The sequence below is a fragment of the Hevea brasiliensis genome, chromosome 7 (genome assembly GCF_030052815.1).
Source record: "Hevea brasiliensis isolate MT/VB/25A 57/8 chromosome 7, ASM3005281v1, whole genome shotgun sequence".
NCBI lineage: Eukaryota > Viridiplantae > Streptophyta > Magnoliopsida > Malpighiales > Euphorbiaceae > Hevea > Hevea brasiliensis.
Genome location: NC_079499.1, coordinates 80,956,617 through 80,981,145, shown reverse-complemented (window position 1 = coordinate 80,981,145; position 24,529 = coordinate 80,956,617). Strand labels below are relative to the sequence as shown.

The window sequence follows — 24,529 nt, the reverse complement described above, 5'->3', positions numbered from 1 at the left end:
ATATTCATCAATATGTGTCACTTTAGTTGCAAGCATTCATGAAATAATAGTAATATGAGGGCAATTTGAATGCAGATTCCTCCTAAACCAGAGCCCAAACCATGCACAAAACCAGAACTTTTCCAAATGGAGAGAGTCTGGTGAGACATGAGGATGAAATGCAAAGGGAAATGGAAGAAAGACAGAGGAATGAGAGAAAAGAAGCCAATAATAGGATATTCAAAGCAAATCCAGTCATGAAAGATTAAGCTTCAAACTTTTCATGCTTTGCATTCTTCTCCATAGAAGTCGATTGTTCTTTTCTGATTTCCATTGCTGGCATTGCAGGGACCCAATTCCACTGCCAGAGAAAGTGCGGAAACCCCTCACACAAGTTCAATAATTTAACCTACATGTAGATCACAGGGCTGTGGATAGAGCAGAATGTGATCAAAAGTTAAGTTCAGACATTTTTAGTGAAAACTTGTGGCTTTCTTTCTTTGTTCCATCAAATGTCTTTTCAGGTAAAAGAGAAGGATCAATTTATACAAGAGATTCAGGGAGGAGAGTGAAGCTGCGAGAATGGTAAGGGGAGTACCATCTTTGCAATTTCGTCCCATGTTACTTGGGTGTGATAACGTGCTAACTTGTAAATTGCCAATAGAGAAAGAGAAGGCATTAAAACAATTGAGGAGAACAATGGCTCCTCACGCAAGGCCTGTGCCAAACTTTGATCGTCCATTCTGCCCCAAGAAACAAGAAAACTAAATTTTGCAAACCTTCGTGGCTTTTTTTCTTCTCCACTTCTAGGGAGTGATGTAGCGATTTTTCTTATATATATGTAATGTACAGAACTTCCGAGGAAACCACAAGCAAAATCGCCAAATTTGCGGGTGCTACGAAGGAAAGAGAGGCAGAGGATGATAAATAATGCAGTTTCTAGCCCTGCTTCGTGTATAAGGTGATGGGGAGTTGTACAAATTTGGATTTTGTTGTAATTGTTTCAGAATGGAAAGCTACTTTACTGGGCAAAGCAACTTGAGAAGATACCTAAATGCAAACTGAAATCCTAAAGACATAAGAATTCGGAAAATTTCAGCCTATGGAAACCTGTATTTTTCTTTGGTGTAAACAATATACCAAATCTAGGTCTTGGAAATTGTCAAGGAGCTCAATTTTCATTCTGAAAGCTCAAATTTACACGTATTGTTAACGGAAAGCAACTTTACTGGGTAAAGCAACTTGTGAAGATTCCTAAATGGAACCTGAAATTACCAAACTAACTTGCCCTAAAGATACAAGAATTTGGAAAATTTTAACTGGAATGACCCTGTGGAAACCTGTTTTTTTTTTTTTTTTCGTGTAAACAATATACAAAAATCCAGGTCTTGAAAATTGTCAAGGAGCTCAACTTTCATTCTGAAAGCTCATATTTACACGTACAGTTGCAAATTGTTAATGGACCTTTGCTAAGTAATTCTCCTTGTGCCTATATGCTAGAATCTGCAAACACAGCCAAAGAGGAAAAACGTATGAGTTCAGATAATATATATCTGGAGTTATTACAAAGTTAGATCACAAATAGAATGAAGTTCAAAATAATAATACCAAATGATCTCTACTGACGCAATTGGCTTTAAGATGCGCCAAAGTTTCCTGCCCTTTCAAAATTTGCAGCTCATCCACTGAAATTGGCAGATGCAGGGATGATAGGTTGTCATTAGACTTGTGCTGCCCTTTAACTAAAAATACTTCAACTTCTTCAGTTTCCAAAGCCTTTTTGTGAGCAACATACTGCATGATATATATGTCATATCAAAAAGCAAACACCAAATACAATGCCAGGATAAGCACCCCGGGGGCAAAAGAAAAATGGATGGAAAAAGCAATTTCTCAATTAATTAAGGAACCATATCAAATAAAAAGGTTATATGAATAACAACCCAAATATTATTTCCCCATAATAACATATTCCAAGAATCAAGGTGGTGTGCAAGAAATCTCACTTCGCATAGGTGTTTGACAGACAAACTGGGGCGACAACAAAGGTAGGGCTGTTTCAAACTCATAAAACTTTCTTTGTCCACAGAAATAAGCGTGAGGTGAACATCCAACTGCAAACAAGCAATAAGCTTTAATTGGACAAAATTTACAATTAGGCTTCAATTAGACAGAAGGTACAAATACTTTCAGAAACACCAAATATTGAAAGCATTTATTGATGCAGCAGCTGACAGCTACTTCACATAATATTCAATTGTGGCATGTTGGCAAAACTCCATTCCAGTAATCCATATGCAACATTAAATGAAGCAACACTTGTGGTCGTGAGGCTAAGATTCTTTTTAGCTAAGTAATGAGCGAGTATTTAAATTGAATTTATCTTATATGAGTTATGATTCCTGTGAAGTTCATTTCTTTGGGTCTAAGTTATTCTTTTGGTGTTTTCCTATTGATGCAATCCAAGAAGATTTAATTTATGAATTATTTTGATTTAAGTTTTCAATAAAATTAGGAATTTTATGTTTCTATTAATTAGGAAATTTTTATTATTTACAATTTTATTATTATTTAAGAAGTAGTAATTTATTTTACTTGGGAAGTTGACTTGGTTTTGGATTTCCTAATTGGAGTTTTCTTTGTCTTTTCTTAATCTAAATCCTAATAATAATAGGATAAATAATTCTACTATAAATTACCTTAGTTCTCTAGGTATTTTATGATGAATTTTCTATGATTGATAATTAATTTGAGAATTAAAAGTTGATAATTTATTTCTCTTGAGAATTTATTTCTCTCGATTGGGGGATGCAGTCCTTGCAGCAACATACCTTATCAATAGAATGCCTCTCGTAACAATGTCCCATTTCTTTCTCCTTTGGAGGAGCTGTTCTTCCTCCACTTAATCTCAATGACGTGACAAAATGCAAACAACTGCCCTTGGGCACCAATGTCAAAGTGACCTATAAGGGCTCTTTTAAAATTGTGTTATTAATTGATTTAAATTATGTTGTTTCCTCTGATTATATAACATTGGTTTTACTTTGCGTTTCTTCTAATGGCTATTTATGACAAATGAGCCATCAACCCTAAAACGTTTGTAGCTAACGATAACCAGAAGGCCTACGCACTAAAGTCTTTCGAGGATGGGAAGACCATAGCTCAGGTGGCCGCTAACATGGTCAGAGTCACCTCAAGTCCTTTGCTTTTGAACATGCCTAAAAGCCCTCTTCAATTTGCGACTTCGAGTTCTTATCGGGCCCTAGTAGTCATTCCAATAACTTTTGTGCCCCTCAATACTCCTTTATTAACATTGAAAAATCTGCCACAACGCAAAAGGAACTTAATGAAAGGAGGCGTGAAAGTAAAGACTGTCGGGGTCCACAAGCACTCTATCCTACCACCATGCGAGCTGACTAAAGCGTCTAGACCTGCTCCTTCATAAGTTCAACATCCTATTTCCTTGGTAAATGAGATCTCAGAAAGCTTGGACAGTACTCGTGTAAAGAGGAAGAGGGTTCAATCATCTTCAGGGAAGCTACAGCCCCTCTTCTAGTGGTCCTTATAGACAAGAAGAAGTCTGGTAGGGCTACTATCCCTAAGCAAAGGTCTGCCAAAGGCAAAGGGACTGTGCTTAGCGGTCCAAATGAATTCTTGGGGTCTTAGTATGGATCAAGCTACAGGGTTGCTGGACACAAACTACACAGAAGAATCGCCTCCCCAATCGCTGCTGAGTTTATAACGAATCAGGTCTTTGGGGAATATGTTGATTTAAGAACCCTAAATTATCCCTGATGAGCAATTTTCTCAAATTTACAAAACTAGCTGAAGAACTTTCCACTATCCCCGCAACTTCTATGTTTATTACTTCTTATTTGTACAATATGTGATACACTTATATCATATAGGTATTCTAAGGCACAATTGCACTGCATTCCATAGCATTTAGGTAGTTAATTACATGCATTTTAGTTAGTTTCATTAGCTTTTATTAATTTAGTTTATCTCCACTTAATTTTATGTTTTTTGTATCTTTTCAGGCATTCAAAGGAAGTCTAAGGCATAGGAGTCGATTAGACGAGTTTGGAAAGCAAGAAAACCAAGAGAAGCTGCTGCATCACAGTACACGGGTTGTGTAAGAATGAAGCCAAACCCGTGTAACCCCTCTGGCAAGAGAAGATTGAAGAAAATATGAGGAGCCACAGTACACGAGTTAGATCTCACAATGCCCCCATGTAACTCTCTAGAAATCTAAATCTGAAAAGCTAAAGAAAGGAAGACAATACACATGCTGTGTACTTGACCCCATGTAAACTTAAAGACCCCCATGTAACTTTCTGTCTCTCACCTGAACAAAGCCAAATTCTATCCAAAAACTTACCATGTAGTGCCACACAGGTCATGTACATTGTAGCAGGCAAATTTCTGATACGACTCCAATTCCATTTCTCGCATTCTGAACAGACTTCTAAGGCTCTTGGGACTCTAAAACATGACTCTAAGGCATCTGATATAAATATCAGAAGACTGGACTAAGGAGAGGAGACCCTTGACAGAAGTCTTTCAATTTAGAATTAGTTTTAGCTTTGTAAACCCTAGTTTTCTAAACTATTTGAAGAAAAGCGGTATCAGCACTAAGGAGAAGGGCTCTCAGCTGAAGTTCCAAAAGATCAAGGCTGCAGAATCCTTGTTCTGGGTTCTTTTGTTTTATTTCCTCAAATCGCTTTATGTTCTTTTATTTTAATTTCAATATGTTTGTTAAACTCACCATGAATGAGTAGTTTTTTTAATTCTGGAATTAGGAGAGTAGCACTTTTAATTTTTGTTATGGATACATACTAAGTTTATTTAATGGATTTGAGCCTTGTTCTTTGATTCAATATTCTGCGTTCTTAATGCGTGCTATATGTTGGTACTCACTTAGTCATGATATAAGATACTAGTTAAAGAACTGAAAGATGAAGATTAGTATTGGAAATCAGGATTTTGAACCTAGCAAATTTGACCTAGAGATAAGCTGACATCCTTTGTGGAACTTCACAATTAATCAAAGAATTTAAAGGATTTTATTTAAGACTGATCACCACGAAAGTAAGGTTTACGTTAATTAAAATACACCTTAGATGCCTTGAGAGAGGACCTAGGATATCTTAGGATTAATTTTCATCAAAGTAACAATCCTCAATCTGTTGAATAAGCAAGGTTAAATCCATAATGAGTTAAAGTGTGAAATCTTAATTCTGAAATTATTCAGTTCATAGATTCTTTTAGATTGAATTCGCAACTTTATTTTCTTTTGAATCCCAGTATCCTTAGTAGTAGTTTAGAATTAATCTCTCCACAACTTTGATAGTTTAAATAGTCAAAATTGTTGTTTAGCTTAGTACTTATGCCTATAAATTCCTTGTGGGAATGATACTCTATTCACTACTATATTTTTTGTTCACGATCCGTGCACTTGTGAGGTTGTAAACTAGCAAACAATATGCCTTATCATTTGATATTGATTTGTAGCTCTTGACAAGCGTATTAGAGGTTGAGCACTTCCACAAGGCTAGTGCGGTTGACACCTCTGTCCACGCCAACTTGCTTAATTCTTCTAATTGGATCAAATCCAATATTATAAACCCGTGAACAAGGACATGTTGCCGACCACTAAAACCATAGAAGCCATTGGCTTGCCTTACAAAGCGGAACAAGGTTCTAAAAAGTGAATCCATAGAAATTGAAAAACTCTTAAAAAAACTTCTATGGCAGGCAATACCAAACCAAACTCCAACTATTTTGGAAATATCACCATAGATCCATCCTCAGATTGGGGATCCTTCAATTCCTCATAAGTCTCAAATAAGGCTATTCTTTCATGTGGCCTCTAGGACTCGAATGCGATACAAGTCACTTTCAACACTATTCCAATTACTGAGTTCTTCCAACGTGGCCTCAATAACTATGATTTTAAATCTTCCACGCGAGGAAATGAGAAAGGAGCCATCACAGTGAAAATTGTAGTACATAATGGTCATAAATAACCATCATTCAGGGCAAGGGGAATCTGATACAATACAAATTATCCAACTACTTGGATAGACGCCACATGTCCTTAAAAGGAAAGGCAGTTGTATAAAATTTATCACCCAAATACCTCATAAAGGTAAGAATATGTTTTAAGCCATCCAACTACCTAGATTATGCCACATGCCTTAAGAAAGGTCATATTTCATTATATTGGTCAAACACTCTAAAAGGGGTATAGCATATGATACCAACTACGGATCCCCTATAAGCATTTAATTACCTAACAACGATTATAAGCACGCACTTTGTAATAAAGAGCCCTAATATCATTCATGGGTGGTCTCCTAGTCGAACTAGTCACATCCTAAGTACATTATGCCAGAGGCTGGCTACAACATATTAGAACAAACCCCAGGTTACATAAACCATTTCTTTGCAGTTATTACCTTATGTAATGAGAATACACGACCTTATAACCCATATGCAAAGAATATGTACCACTCTGAGACGATTCCATCACTCGTCTGACTCATGTTTTAAATTATTTATTCAGTGTTAACAAGTCGACCGATCACCTATCTACTCTAACATCCATATAGCATCACCGTTGTTTGAGGCATGATAGAATCGTCACTATACTTTGATACTACACATCCTGCAACAGAGATCTCGATGAAGAGATAAACCCCACTTGGCATAGACCTATACATATTTACTTATTATTGGCCTTCTCATAGTATATATACACGCTTAACCATTTACTCGTTATTCTTATTATCTTTTATTTTTTGTCCCTCACTAACTTAAGCATCTGAGAGCCAAGCGGGAGTATCCCCTTGGCCCTCTAACCCTTGTTATCTTGCAGGGGAAGCAGTTGGACCCTTCTTCAGCCTAGTTTAAACCACCTAAAAGAAATCGTATAGCTATCCCAAACACCTATATTTCCTTGTTTCCATAATTTACACCCTATCCACAAGTCACTCATCCAGATACTCCCGATATCACCAGTTATCATAAATCATATCTATTTAGGAATATAAAATCTATATTAATTAGGAATATATAAATCTGCTAATTAGAAATACAGAATTTCCATAACAAGAAGGATTTACATTCTTAATTAAGTAGAATAATTATAGGAGATTTATATTATAAATATGCAATATTTTATTTTATACAAGTAATGAGAATCTGGTGCAGTTATTGTTGGGAGAGGTCACACCATTTATAATCTGGTGCAGTTATAGATATGCAATATCTGATGACCTCTCCCAACATCGCCTCAACCTTTTCAGTGCAGCCCGATGAGCTGTCATTGGATCTGGTGCACTGTGATTAGTGCTCTAGGTATTGGCACATATTTTTGGCTTTTGAAACTCAGTGTCAAAGCTGGCTCTTCAATTTCTGGTGATTGGTCACTACTATTCCTAATTTCCTTGGTTAATTTGGGTTTAGCTTCTGTTTCTTCAATGTTGGTAAAATTTTGAGGATGTTTTAGAGATAAGGCTCATTGGTGCTTTTGAGTCTCTATTTCAGTAAGCCTTCTTATTACTTTCAGCTCCTCAAAAGCTTGTTAAGTCTTTGGGACATATTGTCATCACTTGGCCTCTTTTGCCTAGTTAGTCATTTGGGGACTTGTTAGTTTTTGTTTCTTGCTGCCCTATTTGAAACTCCCTAGAAGTAGAAGGGCAAATCAGAAGCGGGGATCACTCCCCCTATCCCTACCACACAAGATTTTGGGGTCGGAGCAGGGACTTTCCCACCGGAGAGCAGGGTGGGCTTCTCGCAGGGACTTTTCTTTTTATTTTTTCATTTTACTTTATTATTATATAATATAAATTTATTTATTAAAAATAAAATATAAGTCAAAAAATATAACTTTTAGACAATTTCAATAATATATTTATATTTATTTACTAAAATTATAATATTTAAATAGATAAATAATAAAAATAAATTATTTTTCAATAAAAAATAATAATATGTTATAGTCCAGAGCGAGTTTCGAGGATTTAAAGCAGGGAGAAGGTCTTCCCGTCCCCACCCCACACAATATCAGAGTCAAGGCAGGATCGGAGAAAATTAATCAGGTTTGGGGTGAGTTGAATCAAGTTCGAGAACTTCTACCATCCTTAGCTTGAATGTTTGTAAAGTTTGGATTGTCACTGTATCGATCCACCTATTGTTTTGTCTTTTTCCTGAAAGTGCAATCCTTTGAGTTGTTTTGTATTGATGTTTCCTTGTCGGCCACCTTTGAAGAGAGAAGTGAAACCTTGAGAGTTGCTTTTTGTTTTGGTGTCTTTGTGTAGGTGTTTATGAATATGCCTTGTGAGCTGTTGTAAAGGAGTTATTCGCTTCAATGAGAATCTCATCAGTGGGGAATATTGGAATTGATGAGATTCTATTTTAAGGGGGGGTGTTATAGAAAGTCAATATGGATTTATATATTCCTATTTAGTATAAATTTTATATTCTTAAATAGATATGATTTGTATTTTTAACTAGTATGAGCTATTTAATATAGGATTTATTTTACCTATTTAGTGTAGGATTTATATTCCCTATTTAGGTAGGATTTATATTCCTAATTAAGCGAAGTAATTATAGGAGATTTGTATATATAAATATGTAATATTTTATTTTATATAAGTAATGAGAATAAAAGATATAGCCTTTTAAGTTATTTTCCTCCTCTTGCAGTCCAATAAGACTCAATTAAGGAATTATTTTTATTTAAAGTTTCATTGTAAAAATGGGAATTTTAGGTTTCTATTAATTGGGAAGTTTATATTATTTAAGAAATATTATTTATTTTATTTAGGAAGTTAAGTTGGTTTATGATTCTTAATTAGAGTTTACTTTGTATTTTCTTATTTAGGGCTCCAAATCCTAATACTAATGGGATAAATAATTCTATTATAAATACCTTAGTACTCTACGTATTTGGGGAGACATTTTCTATGATTGACAATTAATTTGAGAATTAATAAAGTTGAGAATTTATCTCATCCCATTTTGAGAATTTGTTTCTCTTATTCTATTGGTTCAACATCACCTATTTATGATTCTTTGGCCCTTAAAGAGAAAAATACCTTTTTCTCATCCCATTTGACATTACTATTGGAGCTACTGTAGAGAAAAATACCTTTTTAAATATGTTAGTCAAAGAGTATTTTTAAAATTAAATTTAGCATGTTTTAGTAATAACTAATAAGAACTTCAAAACAACAAAACAATTTTTTTCAAACTGTTTTTTCAAATATCATCTAAAATGATGTTCTTCTAAAAGGCGCTTCTTTAACCCCAGAACCTCAATTCCAAACGGGGATGTAATCTTCACATTTTCTTTGATAATATTTTGATTTACACACGGAGATGCCTAGCATATGATTCTTGTGCCATGATTAATCATATTTCCTCTTCCTCTTTCCCTAAAGTTAACTGCTATATATACTAACAGATTCTGATCAACAGAACCCAACAAACATCAATTTTCCTTATTTACTTGCTTTAATCAGGTCAAACCTATGCCCACCAAAATCTATCTGCATATTGCCTTACCTATGAGATTGACCACTAAACAAATCTCTTTCAAAATAGAAAATTCTAAAAACCAAATCCTTCAAATCCAAACTTTATTTCTGCCAACATATCTCAGCCAGTTCAGACACTCCTTAAGCTGCCAATTCAGGACTCTTGCTTTATACAGTCCAAACTCCAAATCCTAGAACTCCAAATTTGAAAGCTATAAGCCATCATAAATCACAAGTACACAGATATTGTCCATTATTAAGCAAGAGAAAATTCATACCATAGCATATGAATCACTAATAGGAAAACAAACCACAGCACAACAAACAGTTGCATCCTCACATACCTCATCATTTTTTTCCTCTAAGTTCCTGAGATATTCCACCAGCTTGGACAACCGAGTGCTTCGGGAGTTCTTGTTGTTGCAACCACTAGCATTACCATGCCGTGTATGACTTCGAGCACCACCCCTACCCCAGGCAAGCATTTCTGTATTCCAAACAAGCCCAGGACATATTCCTCTGTTCTTTCTAGTGGCCTCTAAATCATTTTCAATGGATCCACCTTCGGGATTTGAAGCTGATGAAGAAGGCTGAGAAGGCCTAATTCCTGGCCGTCTCTTGCGCATGTGCTGCCTTACTTCTGTGGAGCGTTCATCGGTAGAAGATGAATCCTTGCCTCCATTATCATCATTTTCTTCCTCAATGTCTTCAGATCCTTGAAATTCAGTGCCTTGGCTGTTTCGCTGCCTCCTTGAAGGAATTATCCGATGATTGCGCTGTGATCTTTTCATGAATGGACTAGCTGTTTCTTTACCCATCGTGCGTCTCCTAACTAGTGCTTCAGATTGTCGTTGAAATATTTGGGCAATTGAAGCTTGGATCTGTCCAATGAAGCATTCAAACAATACCAAAAACATGTGCTGAGTTCAAATAATTCCCTATCCAGAAACAACAGCATGGCTTTTGGACTTCTAGTCTATAACTACATGTATCATTCCTTAAAAACCAAACCTCAAAATTAGAGATGATAAACAGAGTAGGACCATAGTGTCTATCTCAAAGAATCAGAACTCTTTCAGAATTCAAGGAGCATGGTTAGACACTTTTATCAACTCAATTAAAAAAATTAATGCAAAAGTCAACACGACAGCACGAAGAAATTCATATGGTGTATGCTTCTTCCAATCGTGATGGTCAAGGCCTCAAATGAAATACATCATTGTTAACTCCAATGACTGATTGCTTGAATTTATTATTTATTGCCCATTTTTCTTTCATGTTATTATCATTAACTAATAAAGGGGGTAACTTGAATGCAGGCAGGGCACTAAAACAGATATGGGCACACCTGCTTGTTCCGTGTCCTTTCCTCCTCATGAAAAGCCAATTCCTGGGACCATATACTCACTCAGAAGCAGTGTTTGCTTTGAACAATTACTATAGAACACATTAAAACAAGAATTAGACAAGACAAATATCTCATACCTCCTCCTCATACATATCAATGTCTGGATATAAAGCAGAAATTAAGGCATCATAATTTGGATCATCTCTCAAAGAACGACGACTTGCACAGTGTGTGCGGCAAGCAGGGCACTCATTATTCCTGCAATATATTACTAATTCAAGTAAAAAATTTTGATTGGTACACATTCATTGGAACTATCCAAGATTTCCCTAATGAAAGCATGATTATTGAATCAAGATGTCAAATGTTGCTGCAAACAAATAAGGAAATCATTTAGATTTCTTGTTACATACCCAAGTCGCATTGATTTGTCAATGCATTCCCTGCAAAAACGGTGCAGACATTCCATCACAGTTCGTGTTTTCTTTATGATACCTGTACAGACATATTCATGATTAGGAATTAATTTATTAAAACTTTGCCTATCAGACATGGGCGAGCAACTCCCTTATGCAACTTATGCAGATGTTGCAGGTTCCATATTAATCAAAATCCAAAACAGGATAGTGAACCAAAATATAATCAGATAGCATTTTCCATAAAATAGCATTAATCCTGAAACAAACTCAATTCCTTGTAATGTATGTCCAATTTTACTTGTTTAATCACAGTGAAAAGAGTGATTCTCCCATAATGAATTAGGGTTATCACTCATGTATATTTATATTAAATTATTGAAATATTACAATGACACTAGTGTGTATATACAATCACTATATAATTTTAAGGTACCAACATTATTAGCTACAAGTGGGTATACAAATTGAAAAATTGAATGCAATGGAGTGTGGAAAGACGAGGTTCTGATAACATATGAAAAGAGTGATTTTCTCATAATGAATTAGGGTTCTCCTCATGTATATTTATATTAAAGTATTAAATTGTCTAGTGTGTAATACAATCGCAGCATAATTCTACAGCTACATAATCTTTCCTAGTTGAATTACAGCTGTGTTCTAAATGGGTATGCAATCAAAAGGACCAGAAATCAAATCTTGCGCATTCTCATTCTTATATTTGAATTTCAGTATGACATGAATTGGGTGCACTGCACAGGTATGCTCAGCACATGCTTTCAAGCCAATGACCTTTCACATGAGGACATTGAGGAAGCATTAGACATTAAACCTTATTCTTGGATCCTCACCTAACAATTTAAAGTTTTCAGATTAGATGGTTCTTTGCATTTCTTCCTCAACCAACGACAAGCAACTGGAAGAGGAAGAAGAAGTAGATTTTACTTGACATTATTCATCACAGTTGCCTCTTATTTCTGAGGAATGGTATTTTCCAGGATTTATGAGCAGAAAAAACCCGATCAATACAGCAAACAACTATTAATCACAGTTGACTCCTTATTAATAATAAGAATTTCCCTAGACCAAATGATGCATCCCACATCAGTTTTGCAGGGAGATCTTGGGTGTTATATATATGGATTTACAAACCTCCCCTTGTGAGCTAGCTTTTGAGGTAAAGTTAGGCAAGTTTGCATCAATTTGGTATCAGAGCTTTGGCTCCAAATCAGGTTCTATCTATCCTTTTGTGTTTTCTTTTTGTTATTTATTCATCGTACTATTTTGTTTTGTAACTTGTTCATCAATTTCCTTGTTTCTTTATATCTTGCGTTTTCTTCAGTATTTTTTTTTTTCCTTCCTTTCCTTTTTGTCTCTTGTTTCAAAAAAAAAAAAAAGGGCAGATTTTTTTTCTGCAGAATTTCATATTTGCCAATTGAGTATTAAAAAAAAAAAAAAAAAAAAAAGGAACTGCAGATTTTTTTTCTGCAGAATTTCAGTTCTGCGGCCAAAAAAAAAAAAAAAAAGAACTGCGATTTTTTCTGCAGAATTTCAGTTCTGCCGCTAAAAAAAAAACTGTAGAATTTCTTTTCTGCAGATTTTTTCTGCAGAATTTCAGATCTGCCACTGGAGAAAAAAAAAATGAATTGCAACAGCTTAAAAAAAAAACTACAAAATTTTTTTTTCTGCAGAATTTCAGGTCTGCTACTAGCAAAAAAAAATTAATTAAAAAAAAACAAAAGAAGGCAGATTTGGTGTGACACAATTAGGGTTCACTACACACTCTAAATTATTAAATTTTTACCTAGACTTTTGCTTCTTTACTGCTTCGTTTGTTTCAGTTTCTAATAAAAGTATCTTATTCTGTTTCTTTGAATTCTAGAGTCCTTTATCATTCTCTCTTTGTATTCGTCTTTCTGTTGCTTGTTTTTATTTCGTTTCCTCAGTCTTCAATTTTGTTGAATATTACAAGTTGGTTACTTTGAGTGAGTTTGGTTAGTTTCTTAAAGAGCTAAAAGGAAAAATTAAATAATGAAAAAAGGCAAGAGTGTGTGAGCACAGAACAGGGTAAAAGCCTAAATTGTGTGAAATACTAGTGGAGTGACATTTAGTAAGTGTAAACACGTGAGAGAGTGTTGTGAGGATATTTGCTAATATTTTAGATAAATTTTGATAACTGTCCCTGAACTTATCTAGTTATAACATTACAGTCCTTCAACTTAAAAATGTAACATAAAACCCTATCAACTTTCAAATTTTGCACAGTAAAATCCCTCTAACATCCAATTATCGGTTTTTCAGTTAGACGCTGACCTGGACAGTTCCAGTATAGAGTTTAGTCAATATTTCTCTTTTTTCTCTCAAGTCATATGTAAATTGAATCATTTTTCTATCTGTAGACTGAATAATTTTTCACACATAGAGAAAATAATTTTACACTTTGCATAAGAGAGAAGAGAGAAATATTGAATAAGCGTCATGTGGGAGCTATTCACGTCAATTTCTAACTGAAAAATTAGTAATTAAAATTTAAAGAGATTTTATTATACAAAATTTGAAAGTTTAGGGGATTTTATATTACATTTCAAAGTTAAAGGACTATAGTGTTACAACTATATAAGTTCAGAAATAGTTGTTAAAATTTATCCGTAATATTCTTTTGCAAGTTTTACAATTATGTCACACAAAAATTGTGAAGAAGAGAAATCAGATCAATTCTTCATAATGCAAGCTATTCAACAACAGTATGAGCAGACGAGGAATCAAATGGAAAGGCAAGAGGCTAGACTAAATAGGCAAGAAGCTACTATAGGTAACTTGCAAAGGGAGAGGCTTAATGCTAGGAGGCAAGCTAGACATAACAACAATAACTCTCCCCCTGAAGAGTTTGAAGATGAGCAGGATGAGGAAGATGAGAATAATTATGATCGGACTTCAATCATAAATGAGGACTGACTTTATCAGAGGAGAGAAAGGCATGAAAGAAGGCCGAGGAGAGATGACAAGGGTAGAGATGGTGCTGATCGAAACATTGGGAGCATCAAAATGAAAATTCCATCTTTCCAAGGGAAGAATGATCCAGATGTTTACCTTGAGTGGGAACAAAATGTTGAGCTAATTTTTTATTGTCACAACTATTTAGAAGAAAAAAAAGTAAAACTTGCTACTGTTAAATTTACTGACTATACTCTTGTATGGTGGGATCAAATGATTTTGAGCAAAAGAAGAAACAGAGAGAGGCCTATTAACACCTGGGATGAGATAAAAGCTGTCATGAGAAGAAGATTTGTCCCTAACCACTATTACAGAGAATTACATCAAAGCCTGCAGAGACTCACACAAGGGACAGAGTGTGGAAGAATAACATAAGGAGACAGAGATTGCTATGATTCGGGCAAATGTTGAAGAAGACAGAGAAGCCACAATGGCTCGATTCTTAGATGGTTTGAATAAAAAAATAGCTTATTTAGTTGAGTTGCAGCATTATGAGGAGCTAGAGGACATGGTGCATATGGCCATGAAAATTGAAAAGCAGCTCAGGAGGAAAAAGATGTTGAGATATGGCAGTAGCACAAGTTCAGTTCCTAAGAGCTCAGGGAAACCGAACTAGCCCAAGAAGGAGGATAAGACTGTTTTTAAGCCTAAGCATGAAGAAAGTAAGAGCCTGACGGGGATAATAAAGATAAAAGTATGAACTCTTCCCAATCTCAGAGAAATAGGGATATAAAGTGCTTTAGATGTATGGAGATAGGTCATATTGCTTCACAATGCCCCAATAAAAGGGCAATGATCTTAAAGGGATAATGGAAATATAGAGACTGAGAGTGATAAAGATAGTGATTCTATGCCTCCATTAGAAGATGCTACTAATGTAGAGTATGCTGTAGAGGGGAGTACATTAGTCACTAGGAGAGCATTGAATATGCAAGCGAAGGGAGAGGTTGGTGAAGAGGAGCAAAGGGAAAATATATTTCATACTAGATGCCTCATTCAGGATAAAGCATGTAGAATGATAATAGATAGAGGTAGTTGTACTAATGTAGCTAGTACACTATTAGTTGAGAAATTGAAGTTCCATAATTTGAAACATCCTAGACCATACAAATTACAATGGTTGAATGAATGTGGAGAAGTTAAAGTGACTAAGCAAGCACTAGTTGCTTTTTCCATTGGTAGATATCATAATGAGGTTATATGTGATGTAGTGCCTATGCATGCTGGTCATCTGTTACTTGGTAGGCCATGGCAGTTTGAGACGAGTGGTACATGATGGTTACAAAAATTGGTATTCTTTTGAAAAGGATGGCCAAAAGGTAACATTAGTTCCGTTAACCCCGAGACAAGCATATGAGGATCAAGTGAAATTGAGGAAATCAATTGAGAAGAAAAACACTAGTAAGGCTGAGAGTAAAAGTGTAGACAAAGCAGAGGCCGAGAGTTCTAATGAGGAGAAGAGAGTGACTAAGAGTAAAAATAAAGAGAAAAATTAAGAGAGAAGTGAAAAGTCATGGAGTGAGACTGGAAAGTAATGAGGATCATCATGGAGCTCCACCACCCTTCAAAGGGGCAATCACTAGGGCGAGAGCTAAGCAACTTCAAAGCATGCTCATGGACCATAAAAGGATTTTCAGTTTAGGAGGTGAGCTGCATAAGGAAGGTCTAGCTTGCTTGCTCTAAGAATCTAAGTGGATCACCATGTGCCAAGTTGGAGCTTCCATTGCCACATCACCAGCCACTTTGGACATGCCTCATGCCACTTTGGAGTTCACTTGGCAGCCTCCTAGGTGTTTGTAGGGTTCACGCCAAGTGGAGGGAGCTCATTGGTTCATTTGAATTAAAGAGGGCTACTTTTTGACCAAGTGGGCCTCAATATTTTGCCACAAAGAGAGACCAATTGCTGCCACCTTCAGCCCTTTTGCAATCATTGTTGCTGCCATCTTTTTGTCTTTATAATTAATACACTTACTATTCTTGTTAGAATTGCCAACATGGAACAATAATTTTTAACTCTTGTCTTAACATCATCAGCTTGTGTTTCTGTAACCCTAGGTTTATAGGGAGGAGAATATTATTTTCTTCATTTAGTTTTTCATTTCTACTGCACATGAGAGCCTCCATTTATAGATTAGTAAGGAGGAGAGAAAAGAAATGTCAAGATCTCAATCAAGTTAAGTACATTAAGGATAAAGAAGGAAAAGTGTTGGTGAAAGATGAAGACATTAAAGAAAGATGGAGAAATTATTTTGATTATCTCTTTAACAATAATCAAAGTGGTAATAGCGTGAATATAGACTACAGAGCAATAGAAAAGAATGTGAATTATACTAGAAGGATTAGATCTTTAGAAGTAAAGGAGGCACTTAAGAAAATGAAAGTGGGTAAAGACTGTAGACCCGATGGAATACTAATTGAAGTGTGAAAGTGTTTGGGAGATATGGGAGTGACATGGTTAACTAAATTATTTAATAAAATTCTAAACTCAAAAAAAAATGCTTGAGGAATGGAGGAGTATTTTAGTACCTATTTTTAAAAATAAGAAAGACATACAAAATTGCTCAAACTATAGGGGAATTAAACTCATGTGCCATACTATGAAGTTGTGGGAGAGAGTTGTGGAACATCGACTAAATCATGACACTTCTATCTCTCCCAATCAAATTTGGCTTCTTGTTCAACTATGAAAGCGATCTTTCTCATTAGAAGCTTGATGTAGAAATATAGAGATATGAAGAAAGATCTACACATGGTTTTTATCAATTTGGAGAAGGCTTATGATAGTGTTCCAAGAGATGTCTTATGGAGAGTGTTAAAACAAAAGAGGGTATCTATTAGGTACATACAAGTGTTGAAAGATATGTATGAAGGAGCAACTACTATTGTGAGCACAGTGAGAGGGGACACAAGAGATTTCCTATCTCAATTGGATTACACCAAGTTTCAGCTGTAAGCCATTACCTTTTTACATTAGTTTCAGATGAATTGACGAAACATATACAAGAGAGTATCCCTTGATACATGATGTTTGCAGATGATATAATTCTAATAGATGAGACGCGAGAAGAAGTCAATAGAAAACTAGAGCTTTGGATAAGTACTCTAGAGTCAAAGGGTTTTAAATTAAATAGAACGAAGACATAATACATGCATTGCAATTTCAATGAAGGCCGAACTGGTGATAGAAAAGGAATTGTTAGTTAGTTTGGATGGAGTGGTATTGCCCCAAAGTTATCACTTTAAATATCTCGGCTCAATCCTTCAAGTAGATGGGGGATGTGAGGAGGATGTTAGTCATAGGATTAAAGCTGGATGGTTGAAATGGAGAAATGCCACGGGAGTTTTATGTGATCGCAAAATTTCTAATAAGTTGAAAGGAAAATTTTACCGTTCAGCCATACGATCGGCCATGTTATATGGTAGTAAGTGTTGTGCACTGAAGGAGTCGTATATGTTTAAGATAAGAGTTGCGGAGATGAGAATGTTAAGATAGATGAGTGGTCATACTAGACTAGATAAAGTCCGTAGTGAGAGTATTAGAGAAAAGGTAGGAGTGGTGCCAATTGAGGATAAGTTGAGAGAAGGGAGATTGAGGTGGTTTGGTCATGTGAAGCATAGACATACAGAGGCTCCAGTTAGACAAGTAGAGCACATTAGATTAGAGGATAGAAAGAAAAGAAGGGGTAAACCTAAACTGAATTGGAGGAGAGTAGTACAACATGACCTAGAAACATTACACATTTCTGAAGATTTAACCACAAATCATTTAGAATGGAGAAAAAGAATCCATATAGCCGACCCCAAATTCTTGGGATCAAGGCTTAGTTGAGTTGATTTGAGTTTATGAGAGCCTCCATTTGAGAGAGTTTGAGTTTTCTTTCTTGCTAGTTTCTGGAAGAACTAAAACTTAGGCAACTTGATCACTTACCTATTTTACTTAATGATCAATGTAATCTGCTACAAGTTGGGTTATTATGTTGACACTTGATCTATTCCTCTTTGAATATATATTCTAGTGCTTCTTTTTCCATAGAGATTGCATTTTATTTTGTTCAAAGAAAACTTATTTTGGTGTTAAAGATCCTTGGGTTCCATTAGAGGTCTGCATCCTTAGGCAATGTTCATTTGGGTTCCTATCATATTGGTATCAGAGCATTAGGGCATCAAATCAAGTAAGTATCCTTCATTTTTTATTTTCCTTAAGTTGATTTTTCTGTTTAGTTTAAGCTTCTAAGGCATTCTGCCAAAGAATACATTTCTAGGGTTTTTGTTTTTCTTCATCTTCCATGCTTTTTATTTCTATTTCCAATTCTTGCAGCTGAAATCTTCATCTAGGGTTTTAGAGAAAAATTTCTTTAAATCTGTCTTTGATTTTAGTTTTATCTTAGGTTTTAATCTATATTCCAGCTTATACCATTTTTGTGCTAGCTAATTTCTTTGAACTCTTGCATAATATCAAGCATGTTGAGCCTACTGCACTAATTGTGATTTAAGAGAGATTGATGAATTGATGACTGAAATTGGGCATTGACATGATTAGTAACTGTTAGGAATGCAATTTTGATGATATATCTCTTGTCCTAGTGGAGTTTGTAGCGTTTGTGCTGGAATTGTCAATTGCTACCATTGTTGAATTGGGGGAAATTATAGAAACGTGGGGTTAAAGTTTGAATTTGGCTTTGAAATTTCACCAGCATTATTTGGGTATAATTATTGTGCTTCATACCAAATTTGGAGTGAAAATACCACTGTTTGTCTATTGAAACTGGACTACTTTTATTTCACATAACAAACCAACCCAGAAAGCTTCGAAAATTTACAGGCTGTTTATACCCCGTTTCACTAGTTTCTATGTCAATTTTGGTAGTTGTTTGACATTGTTTGCCTAGCAAACCAAAATTTGGCGACAGACCTGATCAAATTTAATTCACATAAGAAACCAATCTTCAAAACTCTAAAAATTTACAGGCAGTTTATGTCCCATTTCAGTAGTTCCTGTGTCAATTTTGGGGGTCATTTGACACTGTTCTCTTACCGAGCCAAAATTTTACGGCAAACCTAATCAAATTTAGTTTACATAGTAAACCCCTCCAGAAACTCCTGAAATGTTACTAGTAGTTAGCCAGTATTGGGCTGCCTGTGTCTATCAAATTTCATATCCAAATACATTCGTTTGTGTGATAAACCAAAATTGGAGCACATTTTTGGTGAATTATGTGAACTGTTGCTATCTGTGCTGCATTAATTGTGAAATTTGATATTTGAGCTTGATATTATTTCATTAGGTTGTCTTCGTTCCAGTTTAATAACTCTTCATTTGGTGTCTATCTCTTATTTTGACCCAAGTGTCACATTGCTTATTCTTGTGTTACGTCTTATTCCTTGTCGTTCTTGATCATTTTGTTCAAAATTTGTGAGTGTTTGAATTGCCATTAGTATCTCAGTTCCAAGGGAACCAAGCAAGAAGAAGTGAGTGGTAAAAGGCTTGAGGGTGTGAGTGCATTAGAGGGTAAAAGTCATCTGTTTGTGTGAAACACCTAGAAAGGGATAGCCAGTTCCTACTAACTTGTTTTCTTGCAGCTCAAAATTATGTCAAATGAAACTGGTAGTAGTGGGGAGAGAGTCATAGTTGATGAAGCTATGTATAGGGACGCCGTGACTGCACAATTTGAGAGGTTGACCTTGGGCATGAATACATTGAGGGATGACATGAATAGGATTTTGGAGGAGATGAGAAGGGATAGGGAAGAGAGAGCAAGGGGTAGAGTTGATGCTAGGGACAGAAGGCAAGAAGAGAGAAATATAAAGGAACCAAGAGTGTAGAACCTTAAGGGTGAAGTGCATGTTGAGGAAGAGTTTGAAGAAGATATAGAAGAAGAATTTGAGTATGGGAACTACAACTATGGTGGTAGGGGTCATAGACCACCTAGGGGTAGGGGAACTAGAGGTAGAAGAGGAGGTAGGTTGCCTAGATTTGGGGAGTATAGATATGGTGATTATGGGTATGGAGGCCAAGAAGAGAGGGTAGACACTAATGTGGGTAGTATTAAGATGAAAATTCCTCCCTTTCATGGGAAAGAGAATCTGGATGCCTACATGGAGTAGGAAAGACAAGTTGAGCCAATTTTTTAGTGTCATAACTATAGTGAGGAAAAGAAGGTGAAGCTTGCAGCCTTAGAGTTTAAGGAGTATGCTATAGTGTGGTGACACTAATTGATGGTTAGGAGAAGGACTTTAGATCTTAGACCATTGCTTCTTGGGAGGCTATGAAAGAAGCAATAAGTGAGAGATTTGTTCCCCAACACTACTTTAGGGAACTCCACCAAAGGTTGCAAAGGATGACACAAGGAAGGAAGAGTGTAGAGGAATATTATAAGGCAATGGAGATAGCCTTAGCTAGGGCACAATTAGATGAACCTCCAGCGGCTACTATGGCACGTTTCCTAGCTAGTCTGAACATGGAGATTGCACATGTTGTTGAGTTGCACTCTTACACTAATTTGACTGAGTTGGTGCACATAACCATTAAAGTAGAAAAACAATTGAAGATGAAAAGAGCTTTGAAGTATGGTAGTGGTGTCCATTCAGCTCCAAAGGCCCCTTGGAAACCAAATGTAGATAAGACTTCTAAGGGCGAGAAAGAAATTCATAAGTTTAGGAAAGAAGAGTGGAAGGGAAAAGAAAAGGTAGAAAGTAAAGATAAGGAGAAGGGGGGTACTGCCACTACTAGGACTATAGATGTGAAATGTTTTAAGTGTTTGGGATATGAGCATTATGCTTCCCAATGTTCCAACAAGAGAGTCATGGTAATTAGGAAAGATGGGGAGGTAGAGGGCGAGGAAGAAAAGGAGGCCAAACCTTTGATGTTAGTTGAGGGGAATGAAAATGAAGAGGATGTGCACATTGAAGAGCCATCTGATGGGTATGACTTTACATTGGTTACCATGAGGACCTTGAGTGCTCAACCTATAGGAATAGTCCAACTGAGACTAAGGAGCTTCAAAGACAGGTAGATGAGCTTTTGGCTAAGGGACATGTCCGTGAGAGCATGATTCCTTGTGCGGTTCTTGTTTTGCTTGTGCCAAAGAATGATAGAACATACAAGATGTGCGTGGATTGTAGAGCTGTGAATAAAATCACTGTAAAATATCGCCACCCTATTCCTAGATTGGATGATTTGTTGGATAAATTGCATGATTTTTGCATTTTTAGTAAGATTGATTTGAAGAGCGGTTACCATCAAATGAGAATGAGAGCTGGTGATGAATGGAAAACGGCCTTCAAAACAAAACATGGCTTGTATGAGTGGCTAGTGATGCCTTTTGGTCTCACTAATGCCCCTAGTACTTTCATGAGGCTTATGAATCATGTTTTGAGAGCTTTTATAGGACAGTTTGTTGTTGTCTACTTTGATTATATTCTTGTCTATAGCAAAAACATTGATGATTATTTACATCATTTGAAACTTGTGTTGGATGTGTTGAGAAAAGAAAAATTGTATGCAAATGTGAAAAAGTCTTCTTTTTGCTTAGAAAGAATTGTGTTTTGGGAATTTGTTGTGAGTAGCAAAGGTGTTGAAGTAGATGATGAAAAGGTTAAGGCAATTAGACATTGGACAACACCTAAAAATGCATCTGAAGTTAGGAGCTTTCATGGATTAGCAAGTTTTTATAGGAGATTTGTACCTAACTTTAGTTCATTGGCTGCTCCATTAAATGAACTTGTCAAAAAGAATGTAACTTTTGTTTGGGGTAAAGAACATGAACATGCATTTGCCATGCTTAAAGAGAAATTGTGTTCTGTACCTTTATTAATTTTGCCTAATTTTGACAAGACATTTGAGATTGAATGTGATGCATCAGGAGTAGGGATTGGAGCTGTTCTCATGCAAGAGAAACGCCCAATTTCTTACTTTAGTGAAAAGTTGCATGGTGCCACATTGAATTATTCTACATATGATAGAAATGTATGCATTAGTTAGGGCATTAGAGATATGGCAACATTATCCATGGCCTAAGGAATTTGTCATACATTCTGATCATGAGTCTTTGAAGTATATCAAAAGCCAACATAAGTTGAGTAGGAGACATGCTAAATGGGTAGAATTTATAGAGTTTTTTCCTTATGTTGTGAAATATAAGCAGGGCAAAGAAAATGTGGTAGCTGATACACTATCTCGCAGATATAATCTTCTTACTACTCTTGATTCTAAATTATAAGGATTTGAGTATGTTAAAGAATTATATAAGTACGATGATGACTTTGCTACCATATTCCATGCATGTTAGAAATCTGCATTCCCAAAGTACTTTAGGCATGATAGATATTTGTTTAAAGAAAATAGATTGTGTGTGCCTAGAAGTTCTTTGAGGGAATTGCTTGTAAATGAGAGTCACAGTGGAGGCCTTATGGGGCATTTTGCTGTTGCCAAAACACTAGATGTCCTTAGGGAGCATTTCTTTTGGCCCTACATAAGAAAAGATGTTGAGAGACTATATGCTAGATGTGAGACTTGCAAGAGAGCAAAGTCTAAAGTGATGCCTCATGGCCTATACACACCTCTACCCGTGCCTAAGCATCCTTGGGTTGATTTGTCCATGGACTTTGTCTTGGGATTGCCTAGGTTACAAATGGATCATGATTCAATTTTTGTTGTTGTGGATCGGTTTTCAAAAATGGCTCATTTTATCCCATGTCACAAAACTGATGATGCTACATATGTTGCTAATCTATTCTTTAGGGAGGTTGTTAGGTTACATAGATACCTAGAACCATTGTCAGTGATAGGGATGTCAAGTTCTTGAGTCATTTTTGAAAGGTTCTTTGGGGAAAATTGGAAACTAAGCTACTTTTCTCTACTACTTGCCATCCCCAAACTGATGGCCAAACAGAAGTAGTGAATAGGACCTTAGTCATACTTTTGAGAGCCTTAGTGAAACAAAATTTAAAGTCTTGGGAGGAATGCATATCGTACATAGAATTTGCATATAATAGGGTTGTGCATTCATCTAGTGGATACTCTCCTTTTGAGCTTGTTTATGGTTTTAATCCACTTACTCTCTTGGATTTGTTACCATTGCCTATTGATCATGTTGCTTCATTGGATGGTGAGAAAAAGGCCGAAATGGTTAAAAAGATGCATGAATAAGCTAGATTGCTTCTAGAAAAGAAAAATGAGCACTATGCATCTCATGCTAATAAGGGGCGAAAGCCTATGATTTTTGAACCAGGTGAATTGGTATGGATCCATTTGAGAAAGGAAAGATTTCCTAAACAAAGGAAATCTAAGTTGCATCCTAGAAGTAATGGCCCTTTTCAAGTGCTTGAAAGAATTAACAATAATGCTTATAAGATAGAATTGCCTAGTGATTATGGTGTTAGTAATACTTTTAATGTAATTGATCTTACTCCTTTCCTTGGTGCAGAAACCAATATGAGGACGAATTCTTCTCAAGTGGGAGAGGATGATGAGGATCATCATGGAGTACCACCACCCTTCAAAGGGGCAGTCACTAGGGCGAGAGCTAAGCAACTTCAAAGCATGCTCATGGACCATTAAAAGGGTTTTCAGCTTAGGAGGGAGCTGCATAAGTAAGGCCTAGCTTGTTTGCTCCAAGAATCTAAGTGGATCACCATGTGTTAAGTTGGAGTTTCCATTGTCACATCACCAACCACGTCAGCTTCCATTGCCACATCACCAACCACTTTGGACATGCCTCATGCCACCTTGGAGTCCACTTGGCAGCCACCTAGGTGTTTGTAGGGTTCACGCCACGTGGAGGGAGCTCATTGGTTCATTTGAATTAAAGATAGCTACTTTTTGACCAAGTGAGCCCCAATATTCTACCACAAAGAGGGATCAATTGCTGCCACCTTCAATCCTTTTGCAATTATTGCTTTTGCCATCTTTTTGTCTTTATAATTAATACACTTACTATTCTTGTTAGGATTGCCAACAAGGCACAATTATTTTTAACTCTTGTCTTAACATTTTCAGTTTGTGTTTCTGTAACCCTAGGTTTATAAGGAAGAGAATATCTTCTTCCTTTAGTTTTTCATTTCTGTTGCACATGAGAGCCTCCATTTGAGAGAGTTTGAGTTTTCTTTCTTGCTAGTTTTTGAAAGAACTAGAACTTAGGCAACTTCATCACTTGCCTATTTTACTTGATGATCAATGTAATCTCCCACAAGTTGGGTTATTGTGTTGACACTTGATTCGTTCCTCTTTGAATATATATTATGGT

The 24,529-nt window shown here is 36.0% G+C and overlaps 1 protein-coding gene and 1 long non-coding RNA gene across 4 annotated transcripts in view; one reads left to right on the top strand and one right to left on the bottom strand.

The window, feature by feature from the left end:
• Window positions 1–1,125: 1,125 nt before the first annotated feature.
• LOC110636916 (putative E3 ubiquitin-protein ligase RING1a) overlaps window positions 1,126–24,529 on the bottom strand; it is a 36,981-nt gene continuing 13,577 nt past the window's right edge. For 2 of the 3 annotated variants that reach the window (XM_021786809.2, XM_021786811.2), the window contains 7 exons: window positions 11,289–11,370; window positions 11,013–11,133; window positions 10,876–10,917; window positions 9,872–10,408; window positions 1,986–2,093; window positions 1,588–1,773; window positions 1,126–1,482 (listed from right to left, as the gene is read on the bottom strand). In XM_021786809.2, the coding sequence (XP_021642501.2) occupies window positions 1,435–1,482; window positions 1,588–1,773; window positions 1,986–2,093; window positions 9,872–10,408; window positions 10,876–10,917; window positions 11,013–11,133; window positions 11,289–11,370 (1,124 nt within the window). In that variant the 3' untranslated portion in view covers window positions 1,126–1,434. The remainder of the gene's footprint in view (window positions 1,483–1,587; window positions 1,774–1,985; window positions 2,094–9,871; window positions 10,409–10,875; window positions 10,918–11,012; window positions 11,134–11,288; window positions 11,371–24,529) is intronic. The other variant, XM_021786810.2, reaches the window with a different exon arrangement.
• Window positions 3,088–4,831, top strand: LOC131181542 (uncharacterized). Its single transcript, XR_009150075.1, has 2 exons — window positions 3,088–3,729; window positions 4,020–4,831. It is a non-coding gene; the product is annotated as an uncharacterized LOC131181542 (long non-coding RNA).